Below are 26222 nucleotides of genomic sequence, written 5' to 3' on the forward strand. Positions count from 1 at the left end.
CCCCGGACCGATTAACGGCTAGCCAGTGTGAAGTGGGCGTTGAAATGCTCGGCGCTGCCAGGGTGGGGGTGGAAGGAGGGCGCCGACAGGATGCTAACATAAGTGCGGGCGAGCGCTGAATGAAAGCAGAGAGCTGCCTCAGGGAGCTGAAGACTTGAAAACAATTAAATAAAGTTTTTAAATTCAGGAGAAAAATGTCCAAGTATCGATAAAAATGCTGTTCATAGATTTTTATTTTTTTTAATTTAATATCAGAAACCTCATCCTGCTCTTGAATGAGGTTTCATGAAAAATACAATGTCTGCCTGGCTGATTCGCCTGTCCACCAATTGTAAGGTTGGACGGACCATGAAAAATCAGAGACAATTACAACTTTAATACACTAATTGGCCGACCTAAAGATTCTGCCCATCGTTTTTGCACACTTTTCACCTTAACCTGTCTGTTCCAGTATTAACTGCCCTAGCTTTTTGTTTCAATTATTGCGGTTGACATTAAAAAATAGCTTGAACTGCAGGCAAGAAAAGTGTTACAAAATCAAATAGTAACGAAAAAATCAAATCAAGCCAAGCTGAGTCCATGATGTTTCACAACCCTTTTATTTCATGAGCTAGTGGTTTCATATTTCTGTGGAAAAGAAATAAATCTGGTAAAATATATACATGCAAAAATGAAATTGTCCTGTAAATACAGCATGTAATTGGTTTTTATGCTAAGAGCTTGTATAATGGTAAATACAGGTGATATTGGATTGGCAGTGATCCATGGTGATGCTCACCTACAGAAAGACCAGAATAACCTATTGCTTTAAGTAACTGTGATGAGATTTCTGTTAATTCAAACAGAACCTCAAAGTTAATGTGCTTAAAATCGTAAATGTCTGTCTTGTCTCAAAGAAGCAATCAAAATATTTGACAAGTGATTAAAAATGTTTACACAGTGGCATGCATTTCATTTTTCTTTTGGAGCACAATATACATATAAGCATATAATGTTTTCTATTATCAATACATCATATAAAAAGACGGGATTTTACTTTTATACAAATAGTGCATCACATCAACAATTCTTTTTTTAAATTACTAAATCTCAGCAACATTTGTCTGCAAAAATGTACATAATTTAAAAAAGGTACATATCCATATTGTTAAAACACATTTTTAGTTACCCTCATTTCTATTATCCTTCATCCATATAACTCAGCCGTCTTCCATACTTCAGAAGCAATACCCTATCTTAATCAAATTTATTAACACGTAGAAGTGGTGCATTAATGCATCATTTTAAATTAGTTAGGAATAGCTGAAGATAGAACTGGAAATTAGGAAGGTCACAAAAGAAAGTTCAGCTCTGGGTACTGCATTGGGAATGTTCAACACAGCACCATGGATCAGCGGAAGATAAAGCATTGGACGGGTAGTGGAGGCAGGGGAAATCAGAAGAAAGGGCAGGGACTGGCTCTCAGCAGGCCGCCCTTTTCTCACAATCAGACACAGTGTGCCTGACAATGAGGGACCCTATCTGGGAGTCCATAAGCAAACATGACGGGGTTTGCTTTTTGGTCTCCCAAGTGGCACTACAACACCCACCACAGGCTGGATACCAGCAGTGGTGAGATGCAGCCCTTAAGTGGGCATTAATTGAATCCTTAAAGGCCTCAATTGACGTCAAGGTGGTAAGCCTTGCCTTCCCGCCCCAGATATAATCAGGATGGAGGTGGGAAGGAGGTGGGGTCCCCACCTGACATCCTCCCACCCAATTAAATGGCCCTCTGCCTCCAAACTCGCCTCAGGGGAGCTCAGTAAATTCCACCCATTGATCCCATTCTGCTCAATTCCAACTTGAGCCATGTGACACCCTGCAGCCACAACTGAGAGGTCTGTGGCACTTCCAAGCAGCTGGTTATAAGAAATAGAGGCAGTCGTCTGCATGCTTGCCTTCTCAGCGGCAATGTGATGGAAAATGACCAAGAAAAGTCATTTACAGAGAAGAAAATAAATTTCAGCTTTGAAGTAAACTTGCCGAAATTGGTAAACACAGAGGCTGGATGGGAATTAAGTTTTCTTTACCCATGACCAGAATGTCTTCTGTTGAGATGAAAAAGATTATTTGAAGGATAATGTAGAATGGAGTTGAGGTTTCAGTTAAAGTATAGAGTTTGATGAAGAGAGTATAGGGAAATTTAGATCTGGGAGACAAAATGAATGGGAGGATGTAGATTATTTGTGGGAAAAATGAAAATTAGTGCAGGTTGCTGTGGAACTTGGTAAAAGGAAGAGGCTCCTGAAGGGGTAGATTATTGTGGGAACATGGGGGGAAAAGCTTATTGAGGCCCAAAATTTTGAATTGTTCACATATAAATGTTAAATTTTGACAATTTCCATCCTGGCACTATTATTTGAATATTCTGATGTTATTGAAGATGGGAAGATCATTAGTCTCACTGTTCACAAAGTCATGGAATGATACAGCACAGAAGGAGACCATTTAGCTCATCATGCATGTACCTGTTACTAAGAATCATTTAGCAAGTGCCCATAATTAAAGGAGAATTCCTGCTGCTCATATCAACAAATGCATTTAAAATGGTCTCTTATTTGTCTCCAAGCAACATTCTGCAACAACTGCAGAGTGTTGATATCAGGTGCACAAATCACCTAGATTGGAATGTTTATCTGAGAAGTTAGAGGGCAAAAAAGAGGACGTACATAATTATTGCAATTAGCAACTGGTGCACTTCTGACCTAGGGGGAGAAATGTTCAATTCTGCTCTGCCCCATTCTGTCATTTTGAGCATCCCTGTTTCAGGTGTGTGTCATTTTCATAGGGAAAAACTGCTACATAATCTAGTGATGATAAATACATTGTCTTTAAAAGTTACAGATTTTAAGAAAATGGTACCAGTTAAGTTTGGACCCTCTGTCTCACCAGTGACAGGCCTTAATTCTGGCACTAATGCTAGCCTGTGGTAACAAAGTGGATATGGAATCTTGTCCTTTATTTTAAGTTTTTTGAGGGAAGGTGATCAACAAAGATACTCAAATATGAGGTTGAGAAGGAATGTATCATTGAATTAATGGTAAAATAAATAATGAGTTAGCTTAAAAATAGTTGAAATTTAAACTCTTTACGTTTAGTTCCAATCTAATTTACATCTTACAGATTTGTCGTATTATATTGTAAAAAGGGATACTTATGAAAAAAAGCAGAACACAGCGGAAGTACTCAATAGGACAGGCAGCATCTGTGGAGAGAAGAGGGAAGGAGATAGAGGTTCTGATGAAAGGTCACGAGGTCTGTGAGGTTGGTTAATATTATCTTCCTCTCTACAGATATTGACTGACCTGCAGAATGTTTCCAGCATTTTCTGTTTTTATTTCAGATTTTCAGCAACTGCAGTATTTTGCTTGTTCTGTATGAATAAAATTTGGTTTCATCTCAATGATGATTAACTGCTACATTTCAGAACTTTATCCCCAATCATGACTCTGCAATGTGAAATGGAATATTGGGTTAAGCTAGTGCAGGCTACAAGGATAGTTGTTTTTATTTCTTTCCGAGAGAGAGGAAGGGTGGAGGGGACATACCAAATGAGCGGTAAAACAGGAGAAGATTAATATTGCACTTAATCACAGCTATAGCTAAGATTTGGGTAAAGCAAATTGAATCATTAATAAAATTAAGTTCACCCCATGTTTGATTGAAGGATAAGTAAGAGGGCAAGTAAATTGAAACATTGTAAGGTTTAGGCCAGAATTTTCCTGTCGGCAATTTGGGGGTGGGGCCCGCTTGCCGACGGGAAAATGACACGGGATGGTGTCGGGAGGAACCCCCGACATCACCCCGGTCCATTTAAATTTTTAGGAAGGCGGGTGGACAGCGAAATCAGCTGTTCGCCCGCCAACCTGTCAATGGCCAATTGAGGCCACTGACAGGATCATTAAAAGCTCATTGAAAGACCTGCCTGTCCAACCTTAAGGCTGGCGGGCAGGCCAGGAGCCCCAACGGGCTTCTGAAAACGGATAAAACCTCATCCATTGGCAGGATGAGTTTTTAAAAAGTTTATTAAAGTTTCACTCATATTTATTAACATGTCCCATCTCGTGTGACATTGTCACATGAGGCGGACATGTTCATAGTGTTTTTCTTTTTCTATTTTTAAAGTTTTTTAAACATTCAGCGCTCTCCCCGAGACAGCACTTAGCCTCAGGGAGCAGCGCGCTCTTTCATGTGCATGTGTGAAAGAGCGCACTTTGACAGATGGGGAATCCCACTCCCACCCGCACAGGCAGGCCGCTGGGCAGACCTTAATTGGCCAGCCCACATAAAATGGCAGCCGGCCTCGTTTTGGCAGCAGAGTTTGGCTGCCCACCTGCCCACCAAGGTCAAAATTCTGGCCTTAGTTTCAGTCTGAAGATACAGTCTAAGCAAATCAACAGGAGGAATTACTTATGTAACATTCTGGGAAACACATCACTGGTACTTTGCTCATCTTGCACTTTGACCATCTTTGTTACTTCTCCAAATGATAGCCATTTTACCTGGATATTAAGATTTATATCACATAACCATACATATTGCTTGGTTACTATATTTAATGCTTTCTTTGTCTAAGAAAACAGTTTTTAGAAGCTTTTTTAAATCAGTTTTGAAAAGCCTAAATTACTTATATGTTATAAATATGCAGGTGTTGTGATGAGAAGAATATGTTCAGCTACATGGAGGGGGACATTATGAAACAAAACCTGACAGAATGCGTCAGTATCTGAAATTTGAGCCAAGACTGATTCCACCTAAAATTATACACATTATCTGCACATATCAAAAGTGTAATTTAGTGATAGAAAACAAAACTGGAATGCTACTGAAGAAAAACTACAATCTATTTCATTTCTAGGTTGCTTAAACCTAATTTAAATTGTCAGAGTAAAGTTCCATCACCAGTACTATCTTAATGACTTGCTTTAGTTAGGAGGAAATATTCACATTGTCTCTTCTTCCCAGACCGCTCCATGGAAATATTTGTAACTGTACTTTAGCATAGTTGCACCTAAGAGTCACCATGCAATTGGGTCATCAGCTGGTGTGGAATAGTCTGCCGGCCCATGTCATACTACAGAACTTTTTTGACCTGTGGGTGGCACTGCAACACCAAGGTACTCTGGATTCTCAGCTGCAGTATTAATAATGTGACCATTCACCTTCGTGTGTTTCGGAAAAACGTTCTGCTGGTATTCAGGATTGTCCAGGTTCACATTGTGGGTTATATTCCCGTCCCAGTGATTCAGATGCTCAAGCCCCACTTTGCTACTGGGTTCAGAGGCATTCACATACTCTGGGTTCTTCCCTGCATCAGGGAATGAGTTCAAATAATGAGAATCAGTAGCAGGACTGAGAGGCATAAGAAGGTCTTGGTAGCCTGGGTTTTCCATATCAGAGACTGGGTTTCTCAAGTTATTAGGAAGTGGGTTTCTTTTAATTTGGTTGATGTATTCTATAAAACAAAAAGGAAAACATGTTAACAAAATAAGCCACTGAAAATAACATTCATTTCTTCTTGTTACATAAATGTGAGCAGGTGAGAGGAACATGTCAAATTTTGGGCAGGTTTTCTGATGAATTTTATATCCTATAAACAAGAGACAACAGCTTAAAAACCTACATTGACAAACATATAATTTTTAATAAGATCACATTTTATCCTGATGAATTGTTCAGTTGAGGTGTTTTTATCCTGGTGAGCAACTGTATGAATAGCCTTGATCAAAAATCTAATTGCAGAGTACATCTGGCCACTGCATTTTCCCCAATGTATAAAACGATGGTATGAAACTAGTATAAGTCACAAATTTATTCATTGCTTATAATTTAGTTCAAGCGTCAAAAGAGAACAATATCATAGTATTAGTTGCACAGACCTGGGGCTGGTTGGAAACATCCATTAATATCAACATCATCAAGGGGTATTGTTGGATCAGAACTATAGCGTAAAATTTCACTGTCTTCTCTCTTAGGCATTCCTTGATGCTGCATATTTAACAATAAAAAGGGAAGAAAACATAATGGAATTGTTGATTTGCCTTTCACAACTGAGAATTTTAAATTTCTGGCAGACACTAAGCCATGTTAGAATGAATTGCCACATCACATTTTCAGCTTCTCTTAAGAACAAATGAACGTACAAATTAGGAGCAGGAATAGACCACTCGGCCTGCTCCACCATTCAATAGGATCATGGCTGATCTGATTGTAACCTCAGCTCCACATTCCCGCCTACTCTCAATAATCTCATCCTTTTGCTGAACAAAGATCTATCTATCTGCCTTAAAAGTATTCAAAGGCTCTGTTTCCATCACCTTTTGAGGAAGAGGGTTCATGACCCTCAGAGAAAAAACTTTTCCTCATCTCTGATTTAAATGGAGTTCTAGATTCTCCCACATGAAGAAACATCCTCTCCACACATCCACCCTGTCAAAAGACCCATCAGATCTTATATGTTTCAATCAAGTCATCTCTTCTATATTCCAGTGGATACAAGCCTAGCCTGTCCAGCCTTTCCTCATAAGATAATCCACTCATTCCAGGTATTAGTGTAGTAAACCTTCTCTGAACTGCTTCCAACGCATTTACATGCTTCCTTAAATAAGGAGACCAATACTGTACACAATACTCCAAATGTGGTCTCACCAATAACTGAAGTATAACCTCTCTAATTTTGTACTCAATTCTCCTCGCAATAAATGATAACATTCTATTAGCTTTCCTAACTACTTGCTGTGTCTGCAGACTAACCTTTTGCGCTTCATGCCCTAGGACACCCAGATCCCTCTGCATCTCAGAGCTCTCCAATTTCTTGCCATTTAGATAATGCGTTTTTTATTCTTTCTGCAAAATGGACAATTTCACATTTGCCCACATTGTGCTCCATTCGCTGGATTTTTGCCCACTCACTTAACCTATCTTTATCCCTTTGTAGCCTCCTTTTGTCCGCTTCACAGCTTACTTTCCTACCTATCTTTGTATCATCAGCAAATTTAGCAACCATACCTTCGGTCCCTTCATCCAAGTCATTTACACAAACTGTAAAAAGTTGAGGCCCCATGCTGACTCTGCCTGATTACCTTGAATTTTTCTAAGTGTCCTGCTATAATGTCTTCAATAATAACTTCTAACATTTTCCCTATGACAGATGCATGATACAGCACATCTGATATTAATTTGTACTCAGTTTCAAACAAATTTATTTTCTTTGCTAAGGCGAACAGGTTCTGTATAGCTTTATCTTTAGTCAATAAAATTATTTAGTGTAGTTCAATTATGAACTATATTATTTACTTCTCTTTAAGCACGCACTGCAGTAAAAATGGAAACCTGACTGAGCTGCTCAGAGTCCATTCAAAGGTTTAATTCAGTTTCAAAGCTGTAAAAAATTAATTGGTGGGACTTTCCTTGGTGATTCTCAATCGATGGAAACCTCAGAATAGACATGACAAAAGGTCTGTGCCGATCTGCTGTCGAAGGTAAAGCAGTTGATCAGGAGAACCCTTGAGGTAATTCCTAACGACTGGACCCATGACAAATACTGCAAGTATTTTCTCCAGTAATATTCTCCCTTCCTTTCCTGAAGGCACTGCTTTCGGATGAGGTACAGTCCCACAGTTGTGAGCAGTTTTCCTAGGCACCTCACCCAAATGGTCATTCTTCTTGTACTGTGAATGGTGACAGTCTAATCAATTGTAGCAGGCATGACAGTGCAGCCAGATATCCAGATGTGAGCAGTTTCCAGCTGGGGTAATTGGATTGTGACTGTAAATCAGAGCATTATGCTGGGTCTCTGGATTACTAGTCCAGCGACAATACCACTACGCCATTGCTTCCCCTTAATGTTATGAACAGTATAATTGATTAGCTTCCCTTTGATAAAACTTCATTAATATAGCAACTCAAATATCATAGAAATAGTAACATTGCAGCTCCAAAGTAATAGAGAGTCAGTTTGGATGAGTAACAAATGCTTTGACCAGTTAAATGTTGGAACTAGAAAGGGTTGCTCTTACTTTCCAAAGCTAATTTATAAAAGTTCAAGAACAATGATTTGTAAAAGTCTACCAGTTTGTATTTCATTAAAATAGAAACAAATTAATTCAACACACCTGCAGCACAGAGAAAAAAATACATTTCTGCATTTTTCCCAAAGAGATGCGCCAAGTGTTACAAACTGCTGGATCCTCCATTAATCAGGGAATGAAAGAAATAAGTGGTGTAGTGGTGCTATTTACTTGACGCTAATTAATGTTTCTTTGAAAATTCATTCTAATTTTCTCTGCTTCATTTCTGACTCCATCTTTTCTCTGGCAGCTGAGACATAACCTTGGCCTTGAGATGAACTTCTGACCATACTTTCACACCAGTCCTAACATCATTTCTTTCAGCGGCCACAGTTCCTCTGCTGCCGAAACCCTCATTCATATCTTAGCTACCTCTAGACGTGACTATTCCATTGCACCCCTGAAGGCTCTCGCACATTCCACCCTCCATAAACTGAAGATCATCCAAAACTGTGCCGTCTGTGATCTTACACTCATCAAATCCCCTGCACTCATAACCTCTGTTCTCTCTGACCTACACTGGCTCCTACTTAAGGAATGATTTTAAAATTCTCATCCTTGTTTGCAAATCCCTCCATGGCCTCACCCCTCTCCATTTCTGTAATTTCCCCCAGTCCCACAATCCTCTGAAATATCTGCACTCCTTTAATCTTGGCTTCTTGAACATCCCTATTTTAATTGCTCCACCATTGCTGAATGCGCCTTCAACCGCCAAGGCTCTAATCTGTAGAATTCCCTTCCAAGAACTCGCCGTCTCTCTTTCCTTCTTTAAGACATTCCTTAAAACCTAACTCTTTGACCAATTTTGGCCATCTGCCCTAATATCACCATATATGGCTCAGTATCAAATGTTACTTAGTGAAAGCTCCTGTAAAGTACCCTGGGAACATTTTATTACATTGAAGAGGCCATATAAATAAAAATTGTTGTTGTTGCTGGTGAAAGTCAATGATTTATGATGAGACTATGGATCTGTCTTGGGCACTGCAACCATTGTCATTCTCCTCTCCTCTCTTACTGCCAACAAACCAAACCCCAATGCACAACTTGGACTATCATCTTTCTTGAAACAGAATTAATGTTTCAGATTGATGACCTTTCATCAGGACAGCTTTCTCTCTTCACAGAGACCTGCTGAGCATTTTCTGTTTTTATTTCAGGTTTTCAGCATCTGCAGTATTTTGCTTTTGCCACCACCTTTCTTAGCTAACTTGCCCCACCCTCACTCAAGTTATAACTCATGCAACACCCTGGCTCTTATCCACACAAAGGGTTGAATTTTCCCCGTGGGTGTTGGACACCACCGTTGGGACCAAATGGGGGTCCTGAGCCCACTCAGTGCATCGGCTGGAACAACATTCAACGGCTTACTAACTGGCTGCCTTCGCATTCACTGTCCTTAGGGTCAGGGAAGTGGGAGGCCCAGTAGTAGGGCTTGCAGGAGTGTCTGGGAGTAGACTGATCAAGAGAGGTCCTCTCTCTTCATTGGTGAGAAAGATGGCAAAGTACTGTAAGAAACCCCAGGATGGAGAGCTGACCCTCCAGAAGAGTGCCTACAGTCATTCCTGAGAACTGCGACTGCAGAGAGCTGCCAATTAATTCGAAACTCATAGCCGGCCGACCTTCCAGTGAGTGGCACTTCTGCATCGTTGTCGGTCTTCGAACACACCGGAGGCCTGTGTGACACTGGGAAAGTTGAGGCATTGGATTGGTGCCTTAATTGGCTTCAGTGCCTGCCTGTCTCCATGGAGTGGGCTGCCAATTTCTGTGGTAGCCCGGCCCTGGAAAATCAGCATTGAGGCGGGACAGCGTCGGCCACCAAACTGATGAGTTTTTCTGCTACTTTTCTGGCATTCCCGGCTCCAAACCCATATCCAAGGGAAGGAAATATTCAGCACAAAGTTTTGCATGTTCAACATCTTCATTATCTGCCAGCTTCAATAGGTTCCTCACCACCATAAACTGACTTCAAAATCCTTGTACTAGCTTTCATATTTGTCCATAGTCTAACTCCGCCCTACCTCCTCCTGTCTTAGGTCCCTTGACTTCTCTCCAGTGTTATGACGGGTTCCTGGACGAGGTCCCCTAATTTGCTATGACCCTGAATGAGGTAGCCCATGTTGTTATGCTCCCAGTTAAGGAGGGATGAACTGGCTCTCCTTCTTTATTCAAGCCCCTCGGTTGGTCGCAACAAGGTTAGTTTAAAAAGGATCCATTCCCTTGTGGATACCTCTGATCCCCTACACCACCCCACCCCCCCCCGACCTCTGATACTCCTGACCTCCGACACCCTGCGACATCCAACACCCCCTGACCGCTGACTCTCCCCACCCACACCGAGACCCCGGACCCACACACCCCCATGGACATCTGACCTCCCCGCCCCGATCCTGGCCTTGGAACCCACAAACTGCCCCAGAATTCTGACACCCCGAGCCTCCAACTCCTACCCATCAGGCCCCTGACCCTCCAACTGCCACCCACCAGCCCTCCCGACCCTCAGAAACCACCCCCATAACCCTCCCCCGGACCTCAGACACCCCTGCCTATGAAGCCCCAGACCTTGGACACCCCCTGCTCCCATGACACCTCAGGCCTTGAACCCCCCCCGCCCCCCATGGCGTCCCCAGACCTTGGACTACCTCTCCCCCCTTGACCCTTCTCCCACGACCCCCCTGGAACTGACCTGTCAATCTCCCTGCCACTTTAAATTTATCTGCTTTATGGCAGCAAGTGCTGTAAAAAAGGGGGCGTGGTCTCCTGGAGTCCACTGGAACTAGGCTTTGCTGGGGCCTGCGAGGAGACTTTTGATGCCGACCCAAGCATCTCCAGCGAACAGAAGTGTCAGTGTAAGTTTCAAAGGCAGGTAGGGATGTAGTTATTTCTTCTAATTCCTGCAGGCCAGCACTTTCCAACACTAGTCGGAAGTTATGGCCCAGACACACAGATTAGAAATCAGAAGTGAGTCCAGAAATAAAGGTTAAGAAAAAACTATATGAATCATTCTTTTGGCTTGGCAAAATGCTGCAGCCATTAAGTTAGATGATTCCGGTAGAGCTAACTTTGACAGTTGAGCCGTGGATTTGGAGATTCTTGGCTCTGTAGGTTAGCTGAAAAGAGTTGTCCTGTTTCCTTTTCAACTGTGGAGCTTGTCTAGTTATAGACTGTGTTACCACACAGCCAGGTAAAACGCCAGGCACTTTCTCCCGCAGCTATTCTGTCTCCCTGACCTCAGTGTACTTCTCTGAGACCACTGGGGGTACTATCACCTTTGTTCCTGCAGGTCATTGCCAAAGAGCAGGTTGACTTAGTTCTCAGGCAAACTGGGGACGACGCCCATTGTCACTGGTCCTGATACAAGGTCACACTCCAGATGCACCCAGTATAAGGGAATGGGCATGTACCCTCCTTCAATCCCCTTTACCAACACCTTAGCATTTACTACACTCTAGTGGGGTGGTCATGCCTTTTCCCAGCAGTAGAGTTTGGCTGGCCCCTGTATCCCTCAGTATCACTACAGGCTTACTAGCCTCACCCTGGGGAAATGTGGCCACCCTTCCTGAGGGTAGAAAATCATTGTAAGCCTCAGGAATTTGGTTAACCTCATCCGACACTCAGGAGTGCCTCTATAGGGATTCACAGCCACAGTCAGAGCCATATTCTGGTCTGCTATGCTCTCTGACTGACTCCCATTCTCTGCACTGGGTGTATGTGCCCTGATAAATCCCACTGGTTTGTCCTGTAGCCTCCAGCAATCGACCCAGAGGTGCCCCATCTTTCAGCAGTTAAAACACACAGACTTCTCGGCCTCACTTTTCATCTCAGCACCACCCTTTCTGTCCTGAGGAGGACCCCCAGCATTTCCCTCTCTCCCATGGGTGCTCAGTTTCCTATTGCCCTCTCCACCTCTATGCTTTCCAGTTGACTGGGGGGGGGGGGAAGAAGGATGTCTTCTGGAACAAGGGTTTGTGGATCAGTCCATAATCATCAGCCAGTGTGGCTGCCTGCCTGGTCCCTGTTACCCTCTGTTCCTCTAGGGGCGTTCTTATTGGGAAGTGTATGGAGTTTTTAAACTCCCCAAAGAGAATTATTTCATGGAAGCTTTCATAAGTGGCTTCTGTATTAAGTGCCTGTGCCCACTGGTCAAAAGCCCCTGATGTCGAGCTGTTTTAGCTTAAACTCCATTTCCCAATCTCTGTCCTGAAATTCTCTCTTTTCTCTCCCCTGCCCTTTCCTGTCTTTCCTCTCTCTTGTTCCTGAAATTCTAATTTCCACTGCTCCAATTTTAATCTCTCTACCGCTACTCTATCCGTTTCATCATCCTCAATTTCCACTTGTAGACCGTTGACACCCTTTTTAAGATTTCAGACGAAATTCTAATCCTAAGTGCCTCACTAAATCTTTTAACTGTTTGAGGGACCTAATTCTCCTAGAAAAGCACTGGTGTCAAATGTGGACATTTCTACACTTTAGCAGTACAGACTCAAGAAAGCCTTTTTGCAGTTTTTAAAAATTGGCTTCAAAAGAAGAGTTTGCTTTCCCCACTCTAATTCTTTCATTTCGTCTTTGGCAACAATTCCAGCACCGGTCCGCCAATGTGTTACGACAGGTCCCTGGGTGAGGTTCCTCCAATTTGTTATAATCCTGGATGAGATCCCCCAAATTGTTATGCTCTCAACTGAGGGGGGATGAACTGGCTACCATTTTTTATTCAACCCCCTCGGTTGGTCGCAACAATGTTAGTTTAAAAAGGATCCCTTCCCTCGTGAATACCTTTTCCCAGTCCAAATGTATTTATGTTTTAAAAGGAGCTAATTTAACCAAGCTTTCTTGAGTAAAAAAAAGTGATTTTATTAGTTACTATAATGCGAGAAAAAATAATAAAATAATAATAAATAATAAAAACACACCACACATACACAGAGATAAGCGGTGAGAAGTGAGCGCAGAAATAAAGGTCTTAAAAAAATGCTATATGAATCAGCCTTTTGGCTTGTCTGTGAGGAGTAGGTGGTGAAATGTTGTTTTAACGTTGTGTCCATTAAGTTAGATGATTCCGGTAGAGTTGACTTTGAGAGTTGAGCCATGGATTTGGAGATTCTTAGTTCTGCAGGTTAACTGAAAGGAGTTGTCATGTTTCCTCTTAAACTGTGGCTTTGCTGGCTTGTGACTTGCTTCCAGCAGTTAGGGAGAAAGGAACCAAGGTTTAAATTTCTGGAATCAAGAGGTCGTACAAATACCTAGGGTTGCTCTCCAAATGAAACAGAGCAAACAAAAATGCAGGGCTTTCTGTCAGATTAGGGGCATTGTTTGCTGATTTGGATTCCAAATTGTATCCCTCAAATTTACTATGTGAATTTCAGCAATCTGAGTAGCTTGTTGAGTTAGAAAATTGATACCTGCATCTCAAAGTCTAAATAATCTACATTAATTGATAGGAAGAATATAACTGCCCTGAAATATAAATTTCTCCTCCTACTCTAGAGACTTGAAGGCAAATTAATTAACATGTAAGTTTATCACTTTCCCCCTCACCTTATCCATTAGACTTTATAAACAAAAATCAGTTATTTTTGATGACATTTTTATATTTTATCTCCCCTCATTTTCAATAACTTAAATAGTCCTATAATAAATGATCTTGCATTGAAAGGTTCACAATAAATGACCTTGTAAGATTTGTAAGAATAGAAGTGCTCATCCACTTGCTGATCGAGAAAATAGATTTTCTCATATCTTAAATCTTGTCTGAATTAACTGATTAGGTTGGTGGAGTACAGAAAGCTTGGTTAAGTACTGAATGTTGCTAAACTAATGAAGTCTTGTGTGTGGCTAAATTTTCTATTGATTGAACAAAATGCAACTACTGCTTAACGTGGTTTCCTTATCTACACTGACAATTAATGCAGACATAAGAAATTTGAGGCATGATTTTGCTTTTCTACTTACGCCATTTCTGCTAATTAATGTTGATGAGTTGTTGCTCGTCATACTCTGTTGGCAAAAGTCACAAGTAGAAGATAAGCAAAGGGTAGAAACATTGAAGAAACAGAAATGAAACATACCGTTCGAAGTTCTCATGGCAAGATTCTTTCAATTACTAGATTTTGCTAAATTAGAAAAGGCTTTCTTTTTCATCTCGTGTAAGGTGATGTGATAAAACAGTGATACAGCACTCCGTGATGTGCAGGGCTATCAATATCAGTTTTTTATAGCATAGACCAAGAAACTGAAAGACAATTATATGAACTCACGGGACTGTAATCCATGTTCAGAATTTATTGTCATGAATGAGAATCTCCTAAAGCCAATCTAAGTCACGCTTATCAAATTCTGGCATCAAATGGGCTCATTCTTAGAGCTGAATGTGCCAAGGTTCTAAAGCATAAAAATAAAATATTATTGCCCAAATTGTCACTCCCCTTTTCACATGAAACAAATTACTAGATATCATGGTATTGAGAAGATAATGTCAAGCTGGAAACAGAATCACCCATTCGCATCAGCCTGGAATGGTCTGTTGAGAAAAGAAGAGTAATACAAATATGGCAATAATATGTAAGTATTGTAGCCATAGTATTAAGCCACTGAACCATAAACTTTAAGAAAGGATCCATCACCTGCCAGAATTTCAAGCTGCAACTTGACAATTTAGGCTGGGAACTTACAACAGCTCAACAGGGGATCAAGTTCCAAGTGACAATACATGGATTTTGGCCCAGCTTTTGTGGTAAAAATAACTACAAAGCGATCAGTGCTCACTATTATTAAAGAGTAAACTGGACAGCAACTTCTGACGTCCTCACATGTGCAGTTAAATGCAGAAGTTGCTGTGCTAGCTGCTCTAAGGTTTACTGTACTAATGCCAAGGTAACATGCCAGAAATGTTAGGCTTGTCTATTCAAGTCTAAGTGAGCTTTGAGTGCCATAATAAGTTTTAATTAATGCCAAACTACCTCCTTGGTGCTGAAAATTAACTTTTACAAGTGTGGGAGAGTAATTTCTTCACATTTTAATTATAGTTGGAGATTTTTTAAAAAATAGAAAATTATTTATTTTTACTTTTTTTATTTCTCATATCTCTGACTTAATGTCCGGTTTCTTTCCCTCTTTTTAGTTCCCTTTCCTAACGCACCCTCCCTGTTTAAGAGTACACGGCTCAGTAATGTTCTTCAATCTGATTGGTTAAGGAGATACACCATTGCTTGCCCTACTTACATAGGTCCCAGTTCTCTTGTGCTCAACACAACCCAGGATCAGCACTGTTTTATCTCTACCTTTTAACCTATTTCGATCCCCCCCCCACAACTCCACCCCCACTAGGGCTATCTGTACCTTGCTAGTCCTGCTTTCTACCCTTAATGTCACCTATTAGCACATTTCTGAGCTAATATCACCACCGTCAACACCTCTTTGTCCTTTTGTCTATGACATCTTTTGGCAATCTCCACCTATCACTGGCCCTCTATCCAGCTCTACCTGTGCCACCCCTCTTTAAACCAGCTTATATTTCACCTCTCCTCTATTTTTCCTTGGTTCTGTTGAAGAGTCATACAGACTCGAAATGTTAACTGTCATGACCTGCTGAGTTTTTCCAGGTATTTTTATTTTTGTTTTTGTTCTGGATTTCCAGCACCTGCAGTTTTTTGCTTTTGTCTTAGAGAACGCTGTGTTGTTTTGAAGTTCTAATAGTGGCAAGTTCTATTGCTAAAGCTCATAGTAAGTGTGTGGAACAGTGTAATTATAATGAATGACTGGTGGCGTTTGTTAGTCGCTGACTGCAAAATCAGGGCAATTAACAGCTTTTTATTATATGGAATTGGACAAAGCATCTGCATATTTTTCCCAACAGTTTAGACTAAACCATGAGACTCGAACATGGAAAAGTAGAGATAGTGAAACACAGATTAAGTAAATTGTGACTGGAATTGTCTTTTGTTTCAAAATTGCATGGAATTAAGTTTTAAAAATTTGCAATTAGCATAGAAAATTAATTTACACTTGCTTTAAGAAACAATTAACAGGACTGTAGTGGTTCAAGAAGGCGGCTCAGCACCACCTTTTCAAAGTTAATTAGGGATGAGCAACAAATGTTGGCCTTGCCAGCAATGCTCACATCCCATGAAAGGATAATAAAAAAGAAACAGTTCCTGGCCTTGGCATTAGATTATATGAAATTGTGATATACATGCAAAAAGGATGTTGTGAAATTGATCCACAAATTGAGAAACTCACCATTGATGTACATAAGGGTGTCCTTGACGTGGAAGGACTATTGAAGAATCCTGGATGAGGAACAAGGTATTCGTCGGCATCCACAATATCTTCCATTTCTTCTTCCTCCATTATGGTGCGATAAAATCTCGAGTCAGTTGGACTTGGTAGATGCATACGATCATCACCCTAGCAGAACAATCAGCCTATTAAAACTTCCTTCCTGACCTTTGTGATGCTGTTCCAACCTCAGTATAGTTTGTAAAATAAAAAATAACACTTAATAATCTATGCTATAACAATAATTACTCTTGGAATATTCGCTCTAGAAAACAGCCCAAATAATTATAGATGATGGGCCTGAACTTCCGCAGACTGGCAATCAGAGTCAGATTGCCACTCTGCTCCTAGTTTCTTACTTCAAAATTTGATCCTTTCTCGCCCAACCTTCCAACACAGGCCGGGCGAGGCCTTCTGTCGAGGGCTGCAGAGTCAGAGTCAGCCTTTTTTATGACACTAGCTGCTGGAGATCAGGTAAGTTTAAAGATCCATCCACTTTCAAGCCAGAGAGAGGGTAGGTTTGTGAGCTAAGTGGGTAGGATTTGGGAGGGGGGTGGGGTACAGTTGGGTGGGGGGGGGGCGCTGCAGTTCGCATCTTTGGGTATTCCTAGATATACTGCCCTAGACCCCAGAAGTTACATGCTAATATTTCAAATGATTTCTCTATCTTGTTAGCATGGTCAGGCAATTCACAATTTGTAATCTCAGATTTATAAGGTTCAAGAAATACCTTTGTTTCATTTGGAACATTTTAGAAAGTTTAAAGGGTGCATTATTATTTTACTGGTGCAACTGGCAAATTCTATCCAAGCTATCAAGATATAAAACAGCTTTCCCCGAATACTCTACCTGAAGTGTTTACATATCAAAGCCATCATAAAGAAGCTCCTATACAGAGACCATATGAAGGTTTCCAATGGAATACAAAATGATGGTCAGAACCCACTTGTCACTTTGGTAGCACGTGCACACAGCTCTCACTCTGTTAAACTGTTGTTTGCCACTGGAAATCCGGAAGAAGAATTTGCCTTCAAGGCAACAAGACAATCAATAGTTTTCTCTCATATTGTCAGTGATCTCTGATTTAAAAGTGCCTTACCTGAATTACAAGGTAGCGTGATGGATCTCGGGCCATTCGGGAGAATTCGGAAGTCAGCTCACGGAATCTAGGCCGACTTTCTGCATCAATCATCCAGCCTAACTCACAAAGTTAACAAAGGAGGCATTTCACTCCGACATTACTGATGGAAATGTATAATCTCAAATTTCACTGGATAAAACTCCAAATCAGCAGACAATACTTGTATAATCCCAATTCCAGTAGAACATGCTTAATTATTCACTGCTCAGCACAACAAACCCAGTATTGCAGCACAGGCCAATCTCTTTCCACTAACTATCTACTTGTAAAGAACTAAAACTTACATAATGATTGAGCTTCTTCATTTAGATCCAGCACTTACATGAGTGATTGAAAGCATGAAGGTGCATTGGTGAAAAGCCAAATCCACTTACTTTGACATTAAATTTATTGCATGAATTCACCATTGAACATAAGCACATTGATTCTTGAATGATAATTGTTCGTTTATCAGAATTTATAGTGTACAGATACACAAGGGGATAAAATTTTTCTGGTGAATGTATTTGTATTTTGAATTATTCATTATGTTGAGAAAGGCAGCAGCTGTTTGACTCAAACATCATTAAACCAAAGCTAATTAAATCAAACAATGTAATATAGTTTGCTTTTGTGAGTGTCTGATCATAAACCACATATTTACAGGAACAGATTGTTAAGTTTTTGAATATCATTGTAAATAGCCAAATATACATGGAATAAAAACAGGATTTGTTTTTATATTATTCTTCTCCCCAATTTCCCCTGCTCCTCCTGGACAATGTTTGGCAAAATTCAATTCATGCTGGGGCATGGTTTCTGCCTGCACTGTCACTTCAGCATCCTACTGAAGTAGCGATTCTTCATGTGTGAACTTAGAAAGGGGGTGTCAGCAGATTATCTGGCATTGGAATACATCATTCCTGCACAAATTCACTAGTTAACTGTTGGGAACAAGAATCTTGTGGTACTGAGACTAATTATAGTAACCTTAGCATCACCTCTTAAGATCAGCTAATTCATGGAGCAGAATTTTGTCCTCGGTGGGTGTGCGGGCCCCACTGGCTCGGCGGCAGGCGGACAGCCAACCCCCGCCACCAAAACGGGGCCCGCTGCCATTTTGAGTGGGTGGGCTAATTAAGGCCCACCCAGCGGCCTGCCTGACAGGAAATGCTATGCGCTTCCTGTGGTGGTGGTGGTGGTGGTGGTGGTGGTGGGGTGGGGGGGGGGGGGTGGATTCCCCATCTGTCAAAGTGCGCTCTTTCGCCTGCTGCTCCCTGATGCAAAGTCCTGTCTCAGGGAGATTCGTGACAGGTAAGTAAAGTTTAAAAATAGATACATATTGAAATTATTAATATGTCCCCTTCAAGTGACAATGTCACACAAGATGGGACATGTTAATAATAAACATAAAATTTATTCAACGTTTAAAAAATGGACATGAAACTTCATCTCTCCAGTGGATGAAGTTTCATGAATAATCTGGAGCCCGCTGGGGCTCCTGGTCTGCCCGCCAGCCTTAAGCTTGGACGGGCAGGGTCTATAATTATCTTGATTACTCTGTCAATGGCCTCAATTGGCCATTGACAGGTCAGCGGGCGGACAGCTGATTTTGGTGTCTGCCTGCTTTTCTAAAAATTTAAAGGGACTGGGATGATGTCGGGGGTTCCTCCCGACATCATCCTGCGTCATTTTCCCGTCGGCGAGCGGGCCCTGCCCCCAAATCGCCAACGGTAAAATTCAGGCCATTGAATATCAGGGATAAATTGTGAGACTTCTTGGCCTGTAGGGTATGTTTTCAGAATAGATGGTGCATTTACAAAAGCACCCTTGGGAAACAAAGATTTCTTAACTGTTATATCTGCCTTCTCCCCGACTCCCAAAAAATAGGTTAGATATAACTAAAATATTCCTATAACCGACTTACATTTCACCATGATCATATACACGTCAATTGTACAGATTGGAGGTTGTGGTAACCGTTCGCCCTTCTCCAAGATAGATGGAATTTCACAGGCAGGAATTCCATCATAAGGCTTAGACCCAAATGTCATTAGTTCCCAAACGGTCACACCTAAAGAAAACACATAATGTAGTTCTAAATATGTAATGCTTAATCACTCCAGGATCTCTGGACAGTGAACAGACTAATTGATTTCTTTATCTTCTCAGCTCAGGGACACTGAAAGCAACAATGCATCTCTAACTTCAGTGAAATAGCCAACCATGCAACTAACCATTAGTCCTTCAATTATGGTATAGCACTCTATAGTGATTAAGTGAGGTATCTACCATATCCTTTGGTCTTCTCCAATCAGCCTACCAGCCCGTTATGTTCATGCTAATACACAGTTTTGGCAGGATCAGGTCACCAACTCACAAGTCCTGGAGTCTGCTAATTGGATCAACATACACTAATTTCTAAACAATGAGATCTGCTCTAGCTTGGTGATACATTGGGTATCATCCATCTGAAGAACTTTTGTACATGGCCTGGCCACATGGTTATGCCCTGCTGGGTTCCATACCTCTGCTACAAGGATACCTGAAAGTGAGATATGGGGCAGAATTTTCCTCCTGTTGGGGGGTTGTGCGGGAGTGGGTGCAACCCAATTGGCGCCCCTGATCGGGTCCGCGCTGCCACTTTACGTGGGCGGGCCAATTAAGGGTGACGCGCAGCTGGAAGCACTGAGTGCTCCCTGGGCGGGTGGGGTAATTCCTTGAGAGGGAGATTAGTTTAAGTTTTAAACAGCTAAATAAAAAAATTAAAAACTTTTAAAACATGCCCCCTCATGTGACAGTATCACATGAGCTGGGATGTGTCAATGAATTTTTAAAAAAAATTTTATTGAATTTTTAAACACTTCATGAAACCTTATCCCACCCGTGAATGAGCTTCCATGAAAAATGTGAAGGCTGCCTGGGTTCTTCGCCTGCTCGCTAACCTTAAGCTTTATTTTATTAGTTCAATTAGTTTTTAACAGGCCTTAATAGGTCTTTGACAGTTTGGCGGGCGTGCAGCCAACTCGGCTGTGCGCCCGCTGAACTGAAAATCTAAGTGACGTGCAGTGGCGTTGGGACACCTGCCCGACGTCACCACGTGTCATTTTACGTGTCAGCAAGTGGGCCCTGCCCCTGCTCGCCGACCTGGAAATTCTTCCCATGAAGATGGCGGACATTGACACTGACAATTGGGAGATAGTCGCTGATGGCTGTCACCTCTGGAGGCTGACTATTTGGAAGAGCATTGGAAGAGGTGAGCAGAAACAGCAAATCAGTTGGCTGAGAAGAGGGCCCAGAGAAAAGAGAAGCCAGTGAATCCAGCATCTTCTCAGCCTACTGACTTCCTGTGCAGCAGAGGCTGCCATGCCAGAGTGGTGCTCCTGTGCCGCACCAAGTGACGTTTAACAAAGAGTTGACCACCATTGCACAAACTATTGTCTCACAAGATGGAAGGCTGTCACTCAGAGAGGCACCGCAAGTTTGTACATAAAAGCTTTAAGATACAGTCAGTCCAAACAAGGTTATTATATTATCTTTAGAATGGATTTCTTATGGAGTCAGATAATGTTTCCAGGAAGTAGCCTATTCTAGATGGGCAAAGTAATTCTGATGTCAACCTCACAATTCAACTTTACTAAAAGAATTGAGATAACTGTTATAAATTAGCACTCCGGACACAGAATCTTGTTTGAAAGGAGGACAAATTGGACAATTGTGTGTGGAGGTCAACACCCTAATTAGTGGCCCACCTAATGAAAGTGAAGCTCCATGCTAAGAAAACCAATTTAAGATTTAATTCACTGAGAAAGATATTCAGTGTGTACTTCAGATTGATGGTTTCTGAAAAAAAAACTGTCAATCAAATTCAGAGACACAGGAGGTTTAAGCTTTGGAGAATAATTTGACAAACATATTCCTGGTTTTGCATATCTAAAAAAAAACAAATGTTTAATTTCATTAATATCAAGAATAAAGAGATTCTTGGTTATTTTTAAGACTAGGACATCTTTGATCATATTGTCTCTCACCGCTCACATCCATACCCTTCCAACTCTGATCCTTAAGCGTTAACCCCTCGATTAAACTCTTCCCCAAGTCACAAATGGACTTCTAAACTTCCAATGGCCTAATTTTATTTGCCCTCCATTTACTAAAATATTTCTGCAGCTGTTGGTCTGCTGACCTCCCCCCCGCCACCTCCCCCATCTGTTCCAATATTCACCACCACATTTGATGCCCTTGTTCTCATGAAGACTTTTACTTTTCCCCATTCTGCTCAATCCCTCTGTACAGCCTTTATAATATGTACATTTATCACTAATTTTCTCTTTTCATAACCTCAGGACGTCTCAATCAAGTACCATTGAAATTGAGTCACTGTTGTAATGCAAGGAAACGTAACAGCCAAAATCTAACATCAATGAGATAATTAATCAGACTATGTGTTATAAGGGGCTGGTTAGCTCTGTTAGCTAGATGGTTAGTGTGTAGTCAGAGTAATGCCAGCAGCAAGGGTTCTTTTCCTGTTCTGGCTAAGGCAGAATTGGGGCCTGCCTAGTAATAAATGGAAGGCATTGGCAAACCACCACTGAAAAAAAAACAGCCAAGAAAACAGCTCAGGATGAAGCATCAGCAGACAATGAACTATGGACATGATTTCAGGCAGAGAACATCTCATCATTATTAATCTGTTGTAGCAGTGATGATTGAGGAAGGATTGGTTGGCTAGGACATTGAGAGAAGACCAGGAGGACTCCATTGTTCTCATGGGATTTTTAACCTGAGGGGCTGGACAGGGCATTGCTTTGCTGCATCACCTAAAGGGATATTTCAATGTTGCACTGTGATATCAGCACAGAATTTGTACTCACTTGAGTCAGTTGAGTAGGGCTTGAATCCATAAATTTCTGACTTATAGTCAAATGCTCTCACTGAGGCAAGATTTAAACCTTGGTGAGGATCATAAGCCTCAAAATCAAGAACACTACCATTGAGCCAATGTTGAGAGGTAATGGGATATTTCTTACATTTTAAAAAGTGAGAACTACTATGTCTTACCATAACTCCAGATGTCACTCTGATGGGTAAATGTCCTTTGAAGGATTGATTCTAGTGCCATCCATTTGATGGGTAACTACAGAGATGAGGAAGATTTTTTTTTAATATTCAACAGCAACAATTAAATAGTTAACTTGCAGATCCAATTGTTAAAGGAATTCATAGGTAGATTGAAACTATTTCTCCCAATGAGAGTCCAGAATTAGGGGGCAAACCTTCAAGTTAGACCTAGGCCATTCAGGAGTGAACTTGGGAAACATTTCTTAACACAAAAGGTAGTGTAAAGTTCTCCCCCAAAAAACTGTTAGGTTAAGTCAATTGAAAATTTAAAAACTGAGATTAACAGGTTTTTGCTCAGCAAGGATATTAAGGAACATTGGACTAAGACGTATAAATGGAGTTGAGATATAGATCAGCCTGGAGCTAAATGAAAGGTAGAACAGGCTTTAAGGGCTAAAGACCAAATCATGTTCTTCAAAATTCTTTTAATTTATGGAAACATTTCAAGATCATTATACCATTAATTCAAGGTAGTTTAGGATGAATATTCCACATTATTGAACTGTGATCGTCTATTCAGCTTCAATGCAATTTTAAGCTTGTGGAAGATGCAAGTCAGAAGCACCCCTTACATTGTCAGTTGTGTTTAAGTGTTAAAAATACAACATAGACAAACAGCATATGCCAATAGTGAATTAACTGTAATTGTATTTAATAGTTTGATTTATGGAAAGGGTTCTGATATGAAGCTTCTTTTATTGGCATCGTGGCAAAAGCCATCTATTTTTACAGTCTAAACAAGCTGTACTTTCTGGCTGCGACCAGTGCTCTGCTACTTTGTTCTCCTCCTATTCCTTTGCTAATTTTATGCTGCAAGATTACCCATTCAATTACAAGAGTTTGTGGGACAGATGGTCAACAGCCACATCTTATTTCTAAGTGAATCTGCTACCAATGTTAAATTATTGTAGTGTCTAATTACAGTGGAACACATTGTATCACTATCCATCAATAATTAATCATGACACCTGTGTTCCATTCTAGTCTGTTATTTAGAGATATCAGCTCTTACTTTGCCACCATCTTCATGGTATTCTTTTTCGTCCACATCCAGGAGCCTGGCAAGTCCAAAGTCAGTAATTTTTATGTGATGCGGTGTCTTTACCAGAACATTCCGTGCTGCCAAGTCCCGATGTACCAACCTTCGCTCTTCCAAATAGCTCATTCCCTGTAAAAAGAAATACATGTCTGTAAAATGTTATAAGTTAATTTGAGTTGTTTCCATTAATTCCCCAAACCAAGAAAGATAAAAGAACCCATCATTCCCGCTATTTTTCCTATATTGTCTTCAGACCTACATAGCTTCTGCAGGCAAAATGAAAAGAGACACAACATGATTTTGGAAAGGCTCCTAAACAAATACCGCTCAATGACTGGTAATGACTCCTCCTCTGAATGTTCCTTTCCCCTCTACTCCCACCAAAAAAGGAAGCAGAGCAGATCTGCCGCCCCACAGCAACGAGGCTGAGCGCTAACTCAACATAGCAGGAGGACTGAACCTGCATCCCTTCATTCCATGGCACTGGGTATGGACCAAACAATCCACTGTAGTGTATCAGTAAAGCATTTCTTCCTTATTTTTATAAAATTAACAATTCTAAAATGAATTTAATAGATGCTTGTTTGATACCTAGGGCCTGATTTTCCTTCCATGATCGGGAGCTCTATGTTAGGACCGTTTCTGGATTCGATCCTCCCCCGGGTTTGGGGGAAAGCAGGGGGAAGCAGTTAGGGCCGTCAATTTTCACGGTGACAGACAGCTAATTGGCTGGAGGGTGTGTTGGGTGGCTTATTAGTGGCCATGGGAGTGGGAATAAAGACAGACTGTGCAAGTGCGGGCCCAATTTAAGCATGGCACAGCATTATTCTGGCAGGAATGGATGCAGCAGTGATAGGAGAGGAAAGGCAAAGAGCTGGCAGGTTGGACAGGGCTGCTTGTTGCTTTGCAGAGGCTACCCTGGATGTCCTCTATGACTAAGTGAGGGAGAGGAGGGAGGTCCTCTTTCTAAAGGGCGGCAGGAGAAAGCCACCCTTCCAAACCAAGCAGTCATGGGCCGAGGCTGCTGAGAACATCAGTTGGCTAGGTATCATCAGGAGGAACTGCATCCAATGCCAGTAAATATTCAATGATGTTATTCACTCTGGCAATGTAAGTTCATTGTTAGATCCTCATGACAGGCCTCTGGGTATTCAACCCCCAGCAGAAATTCTAGCTGAGGAGCCTGAAAATTGGAGGAGTGTGTGCCCAGGGTGCTAACTGACCCCTCAAGCAAGTCTCAGAGGCCTAATTCTGTCGAAGACTTACCAGAATGGATACATGTAGCTTCCTTTTTCAATGTGCTGCTGGCATTGGTCACAGAGGCCAGCAAAAGACTGTCTTATCTCTTTCTCTCTTTTGTCCTTGAAAGAGAAAGGGGCTCTTAACACCCGCAAAAGGGCACTTACAGGAGGAGGGGTGCCCCACCTCCATATTGTCACTGCCGTGAGGGAGGGAATGATGGGGATCGCCAGGGTGGCATCCTTGAAGCAAGTCCAGAAAAGCGAGGTGGGTGTTCCTGGTGGAGAAGATGAAAATATATTGCTATCTGTACATCAGCGGTTACTGCTCTCCAAGGCTAGTTCTCATGATCTCTTTATGTATCCCCCACAGGTTCTGATGTCGAGAGGGAAGGACAGAGTTCTGTGCCTGCACCACGGCAAGCGTTTAGAAACACCCCTCCACCAGCTCAGACAGTCAACTTGATGGGTCCTCATGCGTAATTAAATAGGGTGACACTGGGTGATAAGCATGCCATGAGTGAGCAGGAGGAGGTGACAGAGGCAGCAGTGGACAGTCCTGCTCAGAGAATGGAGGGCAGACACAGCCTTGTTCAGCTGGGCTCAGATGCAGGGCCGCAGGAACTACAGGAAAGGAGGTTGTACTTAGGCCAGCAGCAACAGGTGTGTCCCCACATGTTAGAGCTCCCTGGGGCAGAGTAGGGTCATAGGCTGAAGATGGAGGCGTCCAATCAGTTCATGTGCTTGGCCTTGGCTCATGGCTTTCAGTGCAGGGGCTCCTCCATGGAGACAATGGCCAATCTCATGGAGAGCCTTATGCTGGAGCAATTGGAGTGGATGCTGATGATGCAATGGCTCCCCTCCAGCTATCTGGAGCACAAGCCCATGGCTGAGGCAGTCACTATAAAGGGTGCCACCCTTCAAGGGACACTACCATTATCGGCCTCATTGGCCCCTCTGATTGAAGGATCATCAATGCAGTAGGGCCCAGAGCCGGAGGCTGCCCCTGCATTGATGCGAGTGCAGCAGCCTCTGCAGTATGATAAGGCCGACTGCCATTTACATCTCTCTGCAAGCTGAGACAAGCGAGCAGGCTTCCTCCACCTCAACTGAGGCCACAAGGGGAGCACTGTGTAGAAGTGGCCAAGAGTGGATGCCACCAGGGAACTGAGTGGTTCCCTGGGGTTTATTTCGTCCATAACTGCACTTTTTCTCTGATACAACATAATGTAAATGTTGACACATGACTCCAATGGAAGTGTTCTCACAGACAGCTCAAAGTGAGTTCCAGATCATGCCATCCTCCTGGGTTAAGAGTGCTC

The 26222-nt window shown here is 41.8% G+C and overlaps 1 protein-coding gene across 4 annotated transcripts in view; it reads right to left on the bottom strand.

Annotated features, from left to right (window-relative positions):
* Positions 1-583: 583 nt before the first annotated feature.
* The window catches only part of egfra (epidermal growth factor receptor a (erythroblastic leukemia viral (v-erb-b) oncogene homolog, avian)), a 359425-nt gene continuing 333786 nt past the window's right edge, over positions 584-26222 (bottom strand). For 3 of the 4 annotated variants that reach the window (XM_041183260.1, XM_041183263.1, XM_041183262.1), the window contains 8 exons: positions 23636-23791; positions 22564-22639; positions 19430-19576; positions 17482-17579; positions 16344-16511; positions 14058-14102; positions 5919-6027; positions 4217-5494 (listed from right to left, as the gene is read on the bottom strand). In XM_041183260.1, coding sequence (XP_041039194.1) covers positions 5109-5494; positions 5919-6027; positions 14058-14102; positions 16344-16511; positions 17482-17579; positions 19430-19576; positions 22564-22639; positions 23636-23791 — 1185 coding nt within the window. In that variant the 3' untranslated portion in view covers positions 4217-5108. Of the gene's footprint in view, positions 3489-4216; positions 5495-5918; positions 6028-14057; positions 14103-16343; positions 16512-17481; positions 17580-19429; positions 19577-22563; positions 22640-23635; positions 23792-26222 lie in introns of those variants that run through there. The other variant, XM_041183261.1, reaches the window with a different exon arrangement.

Source organism: Carcharodon carcharias, chromosome 3 (genome assembly GCF_017639515.1).
Source record: "Carcharodon carcharias isolate sCarCar2 chromosome 3, sCarCar2.pri, whole genome shotgun sequence".
Lineage (NCBI taxonomy): Eukaryota > Metazoa > Chordata > Chondrichthyes > Lamniformes > Lamnidae > Carcharodon > Carcharodon carcharias.